General features: G+C 35.6%; 1 protein-coding gene across 1 annotated transcript; it reads right to left on the bottom strand.

Moving 5' to 3' along the window:
• Positions 1–329: 329 nt before the first annotated feature.
• LOC131331835 (probable receptor-like protein kinase At1g80640) lies at positions 330–4,999 on the bottom strand. The gene is made up of 10 exons (XM_058365772.1): positions 4,501–4,999; positions 3,858–4,031; positions 3,494–3,744; positions 3,262–3,394; positions 2,973–3,036; positions 2,743–2,839; positions 2,502–2,604; positions 1,696–1,814; positions 1,301–1,390; positions 330–806 (listed from the first exon to the last, which is right to left on the bottom strand). The coding sequence occupies exons 1-10, from the start codon at positions 4,949–4,951 to the stop codon at positions 651–653; spliced, it is 1,638 nt and encodes a 545-aa protein (XP_058221755.1). The 5' UTR covers positions 4,952–4,999; the 3' UTR covers positions 330–650.
• Between the last annotated feature and the right edge of the window lie 6,115 nt (positions 5,000–11,114).

The following is an 11,114-nucleotide window of genomic DNA, read 5'->3' as shown; positions in this document are numbered from 1 at the left end:
TTAGTAGCAGTTTCAGACACACAAACAACGCCAATCAGGCCTTTATCTTTTCTTTTCTAGGAAAAGAGTTAACTTGTAATTGCTCACTCAATCATCTCGATTGCTTGTTCTTCTACTTTGAGAGTTAATAAAGTCCATTTTGTTAATCTTCTTTCATACTTCATTCACTTCATTGTTTGTTTTAAAGAAGTCCTGAAATATGGCAACGAACCAAATTCCACTTTTCACACCTACATTCCAGCAAGCTTACGATACGATTTTCCGTCGATTCTCCGTCCATTGGAAAGAAAACAAGAATTTTGGCAACCGTATAATAATACTGTCTCGTATTTTGGAAGATAAATTGTTTTCATCATGTTTTGCACGGCAAATCCTAGAAAGGTGCCAAGGTAGAGAACACAGACAATAGTCTTTCCGTCTTTGCTTAGCCTGGTAAATTTACCTAAAATCAATGAAGACCTGATTAGGATATCCAATTTACCAACAAAAGCCCAATAAATTGGAATCTTATTTTGTGTACTTAATCCTATTTTTTCTACTTTATTACATCGTAATTTACATGGTGTGGTTCTATCTTGCTGATGATTAACATCAAGCTACGAATAATATAGAACTGAGATGTGAAAACACTTTGACTACTTCCGGCAGTATCAGCCACTGCAAAGAAGAACCGCAGGTGGTGCAACTACTGTTAGTGTCCCTCCAAGCTCGACCGGAACGAGAGGGATCAGAGAATACAAAACATCCTTAATCAATGGCCGATAGCTTGGCTCCGGTTGCACACACAGCACAGCTACAGCAGCAACCTAACACAGAAACATATTCGTACCCAATCAGTCATTGCTGAAACAAGAATCTCTAAAGCTCTGTGAAGGAAAACAATAGGGGAACGATAGGAAAATACAATGGAGTGGATGAAGGTTGGTTAGGGTGGGAAAAATGAGACGAAAATGAACAATATAAAAAATGTAATCTCTTCATTTGGTTACCTAACATAACAAACATGCATAAGGAGTTTAATTTTGTCACCCTTTTGTGAATAGACATATTCTTGCGACTTTGACCTACTTCTTAATATAGGGAGCAGATAACATTTGTCATCATGCTAGCTCTCAAACTCAACTTCTTTTTTTTCAACCTCTGACTAGTATTAAGAAAATGAAGATAAAACCAAAACTTGGCTCTGTTTGGTCAGCTTTTAATTCTTATGGACTGATTTCACACCCATAAAAATTTAAAAAGACAAAAAAGAAAAAAAAAAGGTATCCCAGAAGTAAGCAAGTGTATTTGTTTCACCAACTTGGTATAGGTGCTTTAGGTCCATTGTATTTCTGATCACAGGATCCACGATGCTTGGAAGTTTTGATCTGTCAGTTATCTGCGGCATGGCCTGCATGTGATAAATAGAGATATTATTAATATCATTACATCATGGTTGGCTCTTGGATCTATCGAGGGAATGGAAAATTACAGCAAAAATTTCTCATACATATATAGGTAACCAAACAAGGGAAAGGGCTATGTACACATTTTCTTCCCATTTTCTTTATGCCACCAACAACTCCACTTATTTTCTTCTCCTTCACCTCCACAAATTCAAGAGAAATGTGTGTGTTGGCCGTAATCACCCGATTGAGGAATGCCTATATATTGGCATAAATTTGAGCAAATAGGAGTTACAGAGCAAAGACATACCCATGAGACAATAGATTGGCATTTAGATGGTCCCAGTTTCTCTACAGACGTTCTACCCAGTAGAAGCTCCAAAAGAACAACTCCGAAACCATAGACATCACTTTTATCGGTCAATTCACCTGAACGCAACGGGACAAGAAAAACCGGAACTGTTAATCTCTTAGCAGATGACTTATAAATGTGAAATTACTTGAGCTTAGAAATGATTCAATTTTGGTTGGACCCAAGCCCTCTCACATGGAGAATTCACTTTCACTCCTCTAAAGGAGTCCAACAATATGGTAAAGCCTTGCAAGAACAACGACACGTTCACTCATCTTGTTCGGAAAATGAATTGGTGAAAGAACATATCACGGAATAAGGAAACGGTAATGGAATTTTAGGATTTAGCTCATTGTTTTATAGTTCTTTTCCTCCAGAAATCCATAATTCAGACACAGCCTTAGGCATTATTTAACAAGTTTACTGTTTCAAATGAAGTTGTTGACGCCAATACCACAATACGCCAGTGGTCATATTTCGACCGAGTGTTAAGGCTCTGCAGTAGTTAGGGCAACTAAGTAGTACGGCCACATGACAAATATCCTTGAATGTTTATAAGCACCTAATTATGACAATACTAATCTTCCCTCGTAAAATTTTCAGCACATCCATGAATCCTAAGATTAAGTTGGAATATATAAGTGATTGGCGGTTTCAAGCAATCATAGCCAGGACCAGGGGAAAATGGAAAGAAAAATTACGTTTTCCTGGGACTAAATATAAGGGGCAAAAGATTAAAAAACACTTCAAATTTCTTGGCGTACCATGTAATAGATACTCAGGGGCTACATAACCCAGGGTGCCAGAGAGCTTGAGGTTCTTCTTGTTTTGAGTCCCATGAGCAATGGCTAGACCAAAATCAGAAAGCTGTATCAATACAAGACAGAGGGAGATAGAGGATTAAGACAATTGGCTAAGTGCTAAGCGAGCAATATTTTATAGAATATTAAAAAGGTTATTGTAAAGGATAGATAAGAAAAGCCAAATTATATCATAAGTGATTACCTTGGCATTGAAGTTGGAATCAAGAAGAATATTTGATGACTTCAGATCTCTATGGATAACTGCTGGTTTGCAGTGCTCATGCAGATACTCTAACCCTCTGCTCAAACACTTGCATTATGTTAATACTAGTAGGCACCAAAATTAGAAACTTGAACTAAATGCTGTAAATTTGACAAGGGTTCAGGTTAAAATGGGACTAGAGAAGATCCTACTCCGTTTGACAAACTCACCGTGCTGTGTCGAGAGCAATTTTCATCCGGTGATGCCAACTTAAAGCTGATCCGTGGGATGGTCCTAAACACGGTGAAATTACAACGGGGATGGAAGTTAGAAAAGAGTAGGAAATTCCATTTTGTGAAGGAATATTCCATAGGAAAAAGGACAGGGATTGAAACAAATGAATTTAGCTTTTTTCCTTGGCATTTCCCTTTGCACCTATAACTCCGTCCACGAATTCATGATTGAAATGAAGCCTAAGAGTTCCTATAAGATATATAAACACAGAAACCATGAAAATACCATGTAATTGAGTTTCCAGGGATCCATTCTGCATCAGTTCATAAACAAGAAGTCTTGCTTCCCCATGAAGGCTATAACCCAAGAGAGAAATTATGTTTGGATGCTGAATTTTACTCAACAATTCCACCTCAGTCTGTAACTCAAAAAGAGAAATTCAAGCACGAAATGAGATTCAACAACTAATCTTTGAGATTAAATAAATAAACCGAAGCAAAAATCAAGAGAAGAGTACCTCGAATTCCCTTACGGAATTTGGACTTCCACCATTTAGTCTCTTCACGGCGACCTGGATATTTTCTCCCAACTTTGCCTTGTAAACACAACCAAAACCACCCTCACCCAAAATCTTACTTTCTTGAAAATTTTCTGTCGCCGTTTCAAGAAACTTGTAATCCATTAAAAGCGCAGCTCCTTTGTTACAACTCATTCTCGAGGCATTATTTGTACTCATGAAGGGGGCTAATGAAAGTCCTTTCAGGGAATCTTCAAGATATAACCACACAGAAAACCAGAGCATAAGAAATCGAAGAATCTCAAAGAAAGAAAATTAAATCATGTAAATCGATTAAATGGGTATTGTTGCAAAATACATTTACCTGAGTTATATGCATTTTTCTGGTGGGTCTTGAGTGAGTTCCTCCTACGGAAATTCCACAAACACAATAAAGACAATAGGATGGCACCCAGTGCAGAAGAGGCAACAATGAGGGCTATAACCAAATTTTTGTTTGGATCCATTTGGCGGTGCTCTTTAATTCCCACTTGAGTCCCTGATTTCGAAAGGAATATGTACAAGAAAATTTCAGCTGAAGTGCTCAGTTTGGGAGAGGAAATGGCATTATGGCAAGAATCTCAATAATGAATAAAACCCAAATAAGTGGTTGAAATTAGAGTTGTGAGACTAGAAAATTGAAAACACTTTTAAGAGAAAGTACACAAAGGACGATGGCTTAAAGTCAGACCCACAAGCTAAGTGGACAAGACAAGCATAAAAATTTATTACTACCTTGGTAGTATCTGTCTGCTGCATTGAATGCTGTGTTTGGTGGTTGTGAGTTTTTCAGTTTTGGAAAGTAGAAAGTTCGTAAAATTGATGTAATCCTTGGCAAATCTAGAAAACTATCAACAGGAAACAAAAAATGCAGAAATAAAACTTTCAGACGCATTGATAAACAGAATTTGACAGCCCGAAAAAAGTTTCAGGAGAGAGAGAGAGAGAGAGAGAGAGAGAGAGAGTACCTGGAGAAACCGCAGGGTCTGCTCTGGCATCAACCCCAATTAAGTGAGAACTCCAAAAGGGTCCATGTAGAAGAAGCACAACCACAAGAAGAATCTTCATTTTACCCAGAACTCTCTCTCTCTCTCTCTCTCTCTCTCTCTCTCTTATGTTGAAGGAGACGTGAAAGTTCAAACAGAGGAACCAGGGAATTAACTCTGTGTAATCTGTGAAGCCCAAGGAGAATTTGAATTTCTTGGGTCTCTCCCCTCTCTCTCTCTCTCTCTCTCTCTCTCTCTCTCTCTCTCTCTCATGTGCGTGTGTCAGTGTGTGTGGGTGGATTTGTTGTGACCAAACCAAAAAGAACAAAAAGAAGGAGAAGATAACAGAAGTTGGATAGGATGGAAGGAGGTTTGAAGGTTTCCGTGATACGAGGGATCTAGCTAGGGTGCCGCAGTGTGGTTCCTTCGTCATCAATCCGAACCATATTTCCAGTTTGTAAACTACGCTGAATAGTTTATCTCCAGAAAAAAAAAAAAAAAATTACTGTAGTAGTAAGTTGATCAAATATCATTAGTTTCTTAATCACTATAATTACAGTAAGACTAATATATCTTGATTAGGTAAATATCAATGTTCAATTAACTTAATTTTGGTACGCTAACTTGTAGTGTTTAGTGTAACCTACAAACAGAATGATCAAGATAACCTACAAACTGAATGGTCAAGATGGCTTTGTTGGGTTCCCATTTTTGGGTATTTTATTTTAGTAGTGGGTGGAGAGAGAACTATGGTAATAATTTGAGAAAGGGATAATGAGTAGAGAGAAAAATAAAAGTAATAATTGAAAAAATATGAAAATGATTAAAGAGAAAAATATGATAATGATTATAAAATAAAAATAAAACAAAGTTAAATTGGAAAACGAATAAATTAATTTCAATTGAGCACAGCACATTGAGGCGTCTTATGCCCTCGTAATTTATCGGGGCACTACGGACCCTTAGCAGGAGGTTTTTTTTTTTTTTTTCCTTTTCTTAATCATCTCAGCCGGAGGTTTGAAAGCACACAAAACTAATCATGTGGGGGCTGTGAGAAGTTACACAAGGGAGAAAGACAACATCCCAAATTACTGATGGATGAGATTCATGAGAAGTACCCAGCTTTTCTTAGGTGGGTTGGTTGCCTACACTTAAACTTTTTTCATTTTATTACTACCTCCATATATCGTCCTAATAAATTTTCATGTTCCATTAGTTCTTCTAAAAAGAGTTTTTAGAACGTGGCATATTAGGCCATCCACAGTGGTATAATTAAAAAAAGATAATCAAAAGTTGACACATCAGCTTTTGATTATTCACTTAAGAGGTTTCTAAGCTTAACAATGTTAAGCTTTACTATGGTCACTTCTAGTCCATAACCAAAATATGGGGTCCATTACAATTTCACTCTCTATCCCCCTCTATTTTCCGTCACTCACTTCCCTCCATTTATGTTTTTTATGGGTTAAAATATATCGATTTCCTCTCTTAATTTTGGAGAAAAAAATTGGTGACTTCCTTCCCTCCTATTATGAATTTTTTGTGTGGTGTGTGTGTGTGTGTGTGTGTGTGTGTGTGTTGGGGGGGGGGGGGGGGGGGGGGGAGAATTGAAACAGGAAAAAAGAGTGAAACACTTTAATTCGGCGACGATGAGTTGAATTGTAGATGATCGAGAGATATGAGTTTCACTTCTGAAGGAAAAGAAAGAGAAATAATTTGTGGGTGAAGTGAAGAAGACATAGAGTAGGCGAAGAAACTTAGCTACATAAAATTTTTATTCTTCAATTTTATTTTTTTTACCAAAAAAAAAAAAAGATTAGGCGAAGAAGAGAAAAAGAAAATACCAGTTGAAACACGTATGTATACAAATGTTGGAACTAGTTAACTTATGTGGTGTAGGGTTCACAAATTTTGATTATTGAAAAAGGTTGCTAGTTTTGGTTATCCAAAGCCTAAAATTTGATTATTTCTAAGGATGTTACTAAGTTTGATTATACCATTGTGAGCGATCTTTTATAACAACATTGTTAACTTTAAAAACAATTGGCATTTGATTATACTACTGTGGATGGCCTTAGGTTTGAATTTTGAAAGAGATTTTCAATAGTAATGAGTGGAGAGAGATAGAGAAATTTTATTAGAGACCGTATCCAGAGATTTGGAAACCCCAAAACAAACAAAGTAATTTTGTAAGAAAAGTGCTACAATACACACCCCTTATTTGGGTGTGTATCATATGCACCCTCTTTAATTACCATTAGATGCTTGAAAAATGATCTGCACCCTTTAAAATGTTACGATAGGTTACTAACAAAAAAACCTGTTACCAACGCTACAAGTAAACCCTGTGAATTAACCAAAATGGAAAGAAAATCTCACCTCTCACTTTCTTCCCAACCAGCGTATATCTTTCTTTTCCTTTGACGAAACCAGCCCAATTTTATTTTTGATAATTAATTGATGTTAAAAATAATAATTTTATTTTTTAAAAACTTTGAAGCTAAAATTATTTCAAGTGGAAATAATTTACTTCATTAAAATAGGTTCTCGATAATTACTAAAGGAAAAAGATACTATCATTATCATAATGTAATAAAAATGCATTTTTTACAAGATTTTTAAAGTGTTTCATATTTGTAGTCTTTTTTTTTTTTTTGAATTTTTTTGAAATATTATGATGTTTAATATTTTTCACAATATCTTTAATTGCATAGTGAATTTTCACATAAATAGTCCAACTAAAAAGAATAGCGAAGTCGATCATTTGTATTAATAAGTAGGAAACACTAACAAAAAAGTTAATAGGTGATCAAGAGAGTGACAGTGACGAGATAAATTTATCAATACATTTTTAAATTATTCAGAACAATTGATTTTTAATTCTATTGCAATGTTGTTTTTAACTTATTTCGCAATTGATTAGAGGACTTACTGAGGCGGCCCATCAATTAGCAAATCGATTGAGTAATTGACTTCACATTGTTACCCAATCATACTCAATTCAATTACAAAATTGATTATATTGTCTAATCGATTACATAATTGAACATAATAGAATTGATTACATATTCGATTATGATGTGTAATCGAATATGTAATCAATTGCAAAATCAATTACTATATATTTATTATAATATCTAATCAATTGAAAAATTAATTATAAAGTCTAATCGATTATGGAATTGAACATTCACATAATAGATTACATATTTGATTAACTACCCCTTAAAAAAAATTGATTAAATAATCGATTGCACAATTGATTATAGAAAAGTTATGAAATGGACTAAAATGTTACTATTCCGTAGTGAAAATGTTACAAACTGAAAATGTTACGGTTTTTTTTTATAAAGTTATGAAACACACAAAAATGTTATGATTCTAAAAATGTTATGAATTTGTTGCTAAAAAGTTACGATTCATTCGTAAAAGTTTCCATATGCACTAAAAGATTATGATTTGTAAGAAAAATGTTATGAATCAAAAGTTACGAATTTTTGGTATAAAAGTTACGATAGACCTAAAATGTTATGAATGACCGGTTCAGCAGGTAATTTTTTATGGGGTGGCACAATATGGACCACTCAATAGATGCATATGATATGCACCTTAAAGGGGTGTGTATTAGATTTCTCCATTTTTTTTTGTAATTCAAAAGTTATAAGCAATTAAAAAATAGCACGAACTCGCAATTATAACTAACAAATTGGGATGAATGGAGTAATGGTTATGCCAATAAATTTACGTGCAAATCGATAAGTTTTGAAATTCTAAATTAACGATTGAACAAATTACAAATTTTTAGTGACTCAGCAAGAATTTTGAGCTACGAGTAAAAGTAGAGCCTCTGAGCTCAGGAGCTACGCCTATCACGCTCATATTCGGCTATGAAACTTCTTCATGGTTAATAAGTGTATTTTTTTTTCTAAACTACTACAGTATATAAAACTAAAAGGGCAAAGGGAACTCAGCAAATCGATTCCCAAGTCTGATTTGTAATCATTTCTTAACCTAACCTATTAATCCGTCTTTCTTAATTGCGCTTGGCCATTATAGTATAGTTCTCAAGGGGCCTCTGATGCTACACATTCATAATTCATTTGTACAAATTTGGTTGGATTCTACCAGAAAGTGCATTAAGGCATTTTCAACCAATGGCTTCAACTTGAAAATGAAATTTTTTTTAAGGCTTATGTGATATTTTGGCATCTCTAACTTTGAGGATCAAGACTTATGTGAATTGTCGGAGTTTCTTTTCAAAGCTTACCTAAACAAGTTTAACTCTTATCTAATCAAGTTTGAAGATGAGAATGTAGCTTTCTTTATACTTATTTTTGGACTCTAGAAGAATGTAAATGTACTTAACTCTTTTCTTTCTTGTTACTTGCGAAAGATGGGGTTATGACCCCTATAGGTTGTATATTTTGAAAGGATGTTGATTTGTGGAATGACATGGGCATGTCATCTATAGTTGTTTATGTATGGATATGACGATGATAATTTATGAAAAAGTTATTATTAATTATGTTTAAAATCGATGGCGTGGCAAATGTGGGCTATAAAATAGTTACAAAAGTCCTTACCAATAGAATGTAAGGGATATCTTACCTTTGGTTGTTGGTTCCAATCAGTCAGCTTTTATTAAGGGTAGAAGCATTTTTGACAATGTGCTTCTTATGCATGAATTGATTAGAAATTACCACAGAAATGCAAGCCCTTCCAAATGTGCCCTCAAGATTGATCTCATTTATCTATCATTATCTTATACAAATGTAGTTGAAGACAAAAGTCTCTCAACACTCAATTTTAAATTCCTAGAATTTTGAGTTTAAAAAAAAGAGAAGAGAGAGCGAAACGTGTGTGTGTGAGAGAGAGAGGGAGAGAGACATGGGGGAGGGAGGAGAAGGGGAAAGACAGAATATCTATCTATATCCTATGCAAATATATGTGAGCCTCCAAAGCCTCCAATTCCTTCATTCTAAACCCTCCTTAAAAGTAGGCTTGGTGTTCCACTAAGACTTCGAAAAAGATACAGGTACCGACATACAGGTACCGACCAAACCGTAGGGAAATCGTACCGACGGCTACGCCGGGCCGTCTCTGGCCACTGGACGGTTGATCCGAGCGATCCAAAAATTCTATAAAAAAAAAAACCGAAGGGACCTACTCGGGAATCAACGGCATCCAATGTGTGTAGGGTGCTTGATCTGAACACCCTATTTTATACGTATATACACGAAAAATAGGGTGTTCGAAAAATATGGATGGCTCGGATCGGCAGTCCGGTGGCCGGAGATAGCTCGGCACGGCCGTTGGTACGATTTCCCTATGGTTTGGTCTGTATCTGTAGCATTACTCCTAAGACTTTTAGAAAAAGTCGCGTTTTGTTCTTATTTGAATTTTTTTTCGTGTTTATTCGTTTTGCGCTAAATTTTTTTGACTTTTTGATTTGTCTCGTTGAGATGAACTGGAAAAGTAAAAAAAATTTACTTTTACCCAAATATTTTGAACAATGACCACTTTTAAGTAGAAAAAATTATAAAAAAAAAAGTCAACTTTTTACTTAAAAGTGGTCATTTTTCAAAATATTTGGGTAAAAATAATTTTTTTTTTACTTTTCTAATTCGTCCAAAAAGTTAATTTTGACGCAAATCGAACAAACGCGAAAAAAGTTCAAATGAGTAAGGATAACCAAAAAAGTGAAAATCCACCATTACTCTCTTGGACCCTCGAATGTGACTCCCCTCCCCTCCACTCCGCTCCACTCCACTCCGCTCCACTCTCCTATTTTTATTCTTTTTTGTTTTTCTCCAAATTAATTCTCAACGGAAGTTATACTGCTTCGCCTTCAAACTCCGCCTTCAAATATAAGGTTGAAAACCCCAAGCGTAGGGCTAGATTGTTGGTAGCATAATATCCGGAAGTCCGGGATCGTACCCACAGAGAATTCAAATATAGCTTAATTGGATTGTAGGTTTTATATGGTGGTTCGTGGCGTTTAAGACGGCCAACTTGGTTTTGCTTTGAAATGATGAAAATTGCCAAGGCAAAAGACTAGGAAAACGCCTAATTAACTTAAAGGAGGCAACTCTAGGGATCGTCTAACCCTTGACTTGAGCCGTTACCGGTTCTCAATTATAACTCAGGCGGGAGTCACGACCGCGTGCTCACGCCCGGAGGATTTAACTGTAAAAGACTACATTTATCGGAAGATGTGATTAACCGGAATTAAATCAACCTATTTTTGCTAATGTATCTAACACGTAGGGGGCCACGAGCCCTCAATATGTCGCTTGCCAAGACCGCTTGACTAAACTTCATACCAAGGAGTTAACACGCCTCGCTTAGACCAAAAAGACTAGGTTAATGAAATTCCGAAAACCAAGATTTTAAGCCCGAAGGTTTGAGAACCAAATAACCACCTAAGTCCTCGGGAAAGATTACCCCGAGACTTGGCCTATCAACTACTCACACATAGCTAAAGCATGGAAGAAAGCATAAAAACGAGACATGACTTTTAACCGATAGAAACGAAAACAAACTTGATATTATAAAAGATCTAGTCCGTAGGAACAACTTTAATAAACGAGAAATTA

The sequence above is a fragment of the Rhododendron vialii genome, chromosome 7a (genome assembly GCF_030253575.1).
Source record: "Rhododendron vialii isolate Sample 1 chromosome 7a, ASM3025357v1".
NCBI lineage: Eukaryota > Viridiplantae > Streptophyta > Magnoliopsida > Ericales > Ericaceae > Rhododendron > Rhododendron vialii.
The sequence above is the reverse complement of the archived record's forward strand: the minus strand, read 5'-3'. Positions and strand labels throughout refer to the sequence as shown.

What these genes read in the sequence shown, in the direction of transcription:
- LOC131331835 (XM_058365772.1), bottom strand. Translation starts at nt 4,951, where the DNA reads ATGACGAAGGAACCACACTGCGGCACCCTAGCTAGATCCCTCGTATCA. An exon ending in ATTGCTCTCGACACAGCACG is followed by an intron (nt 2,840 to 2,972) that starts GTGAGTTTGTCA and finishes GTGTTTGAGCAG; the next exon opens with AGGGTTAGAGTATCTGCATG. An exon ending in CCCTGAGTATCTATTACATG is followed by an intron (nt 1,815 to 2,501) that starts GTACGCCAAGAA and finishes CGTTGCGTTCAG; the next exon opens with GTGAATTGACCGATAAAAGT.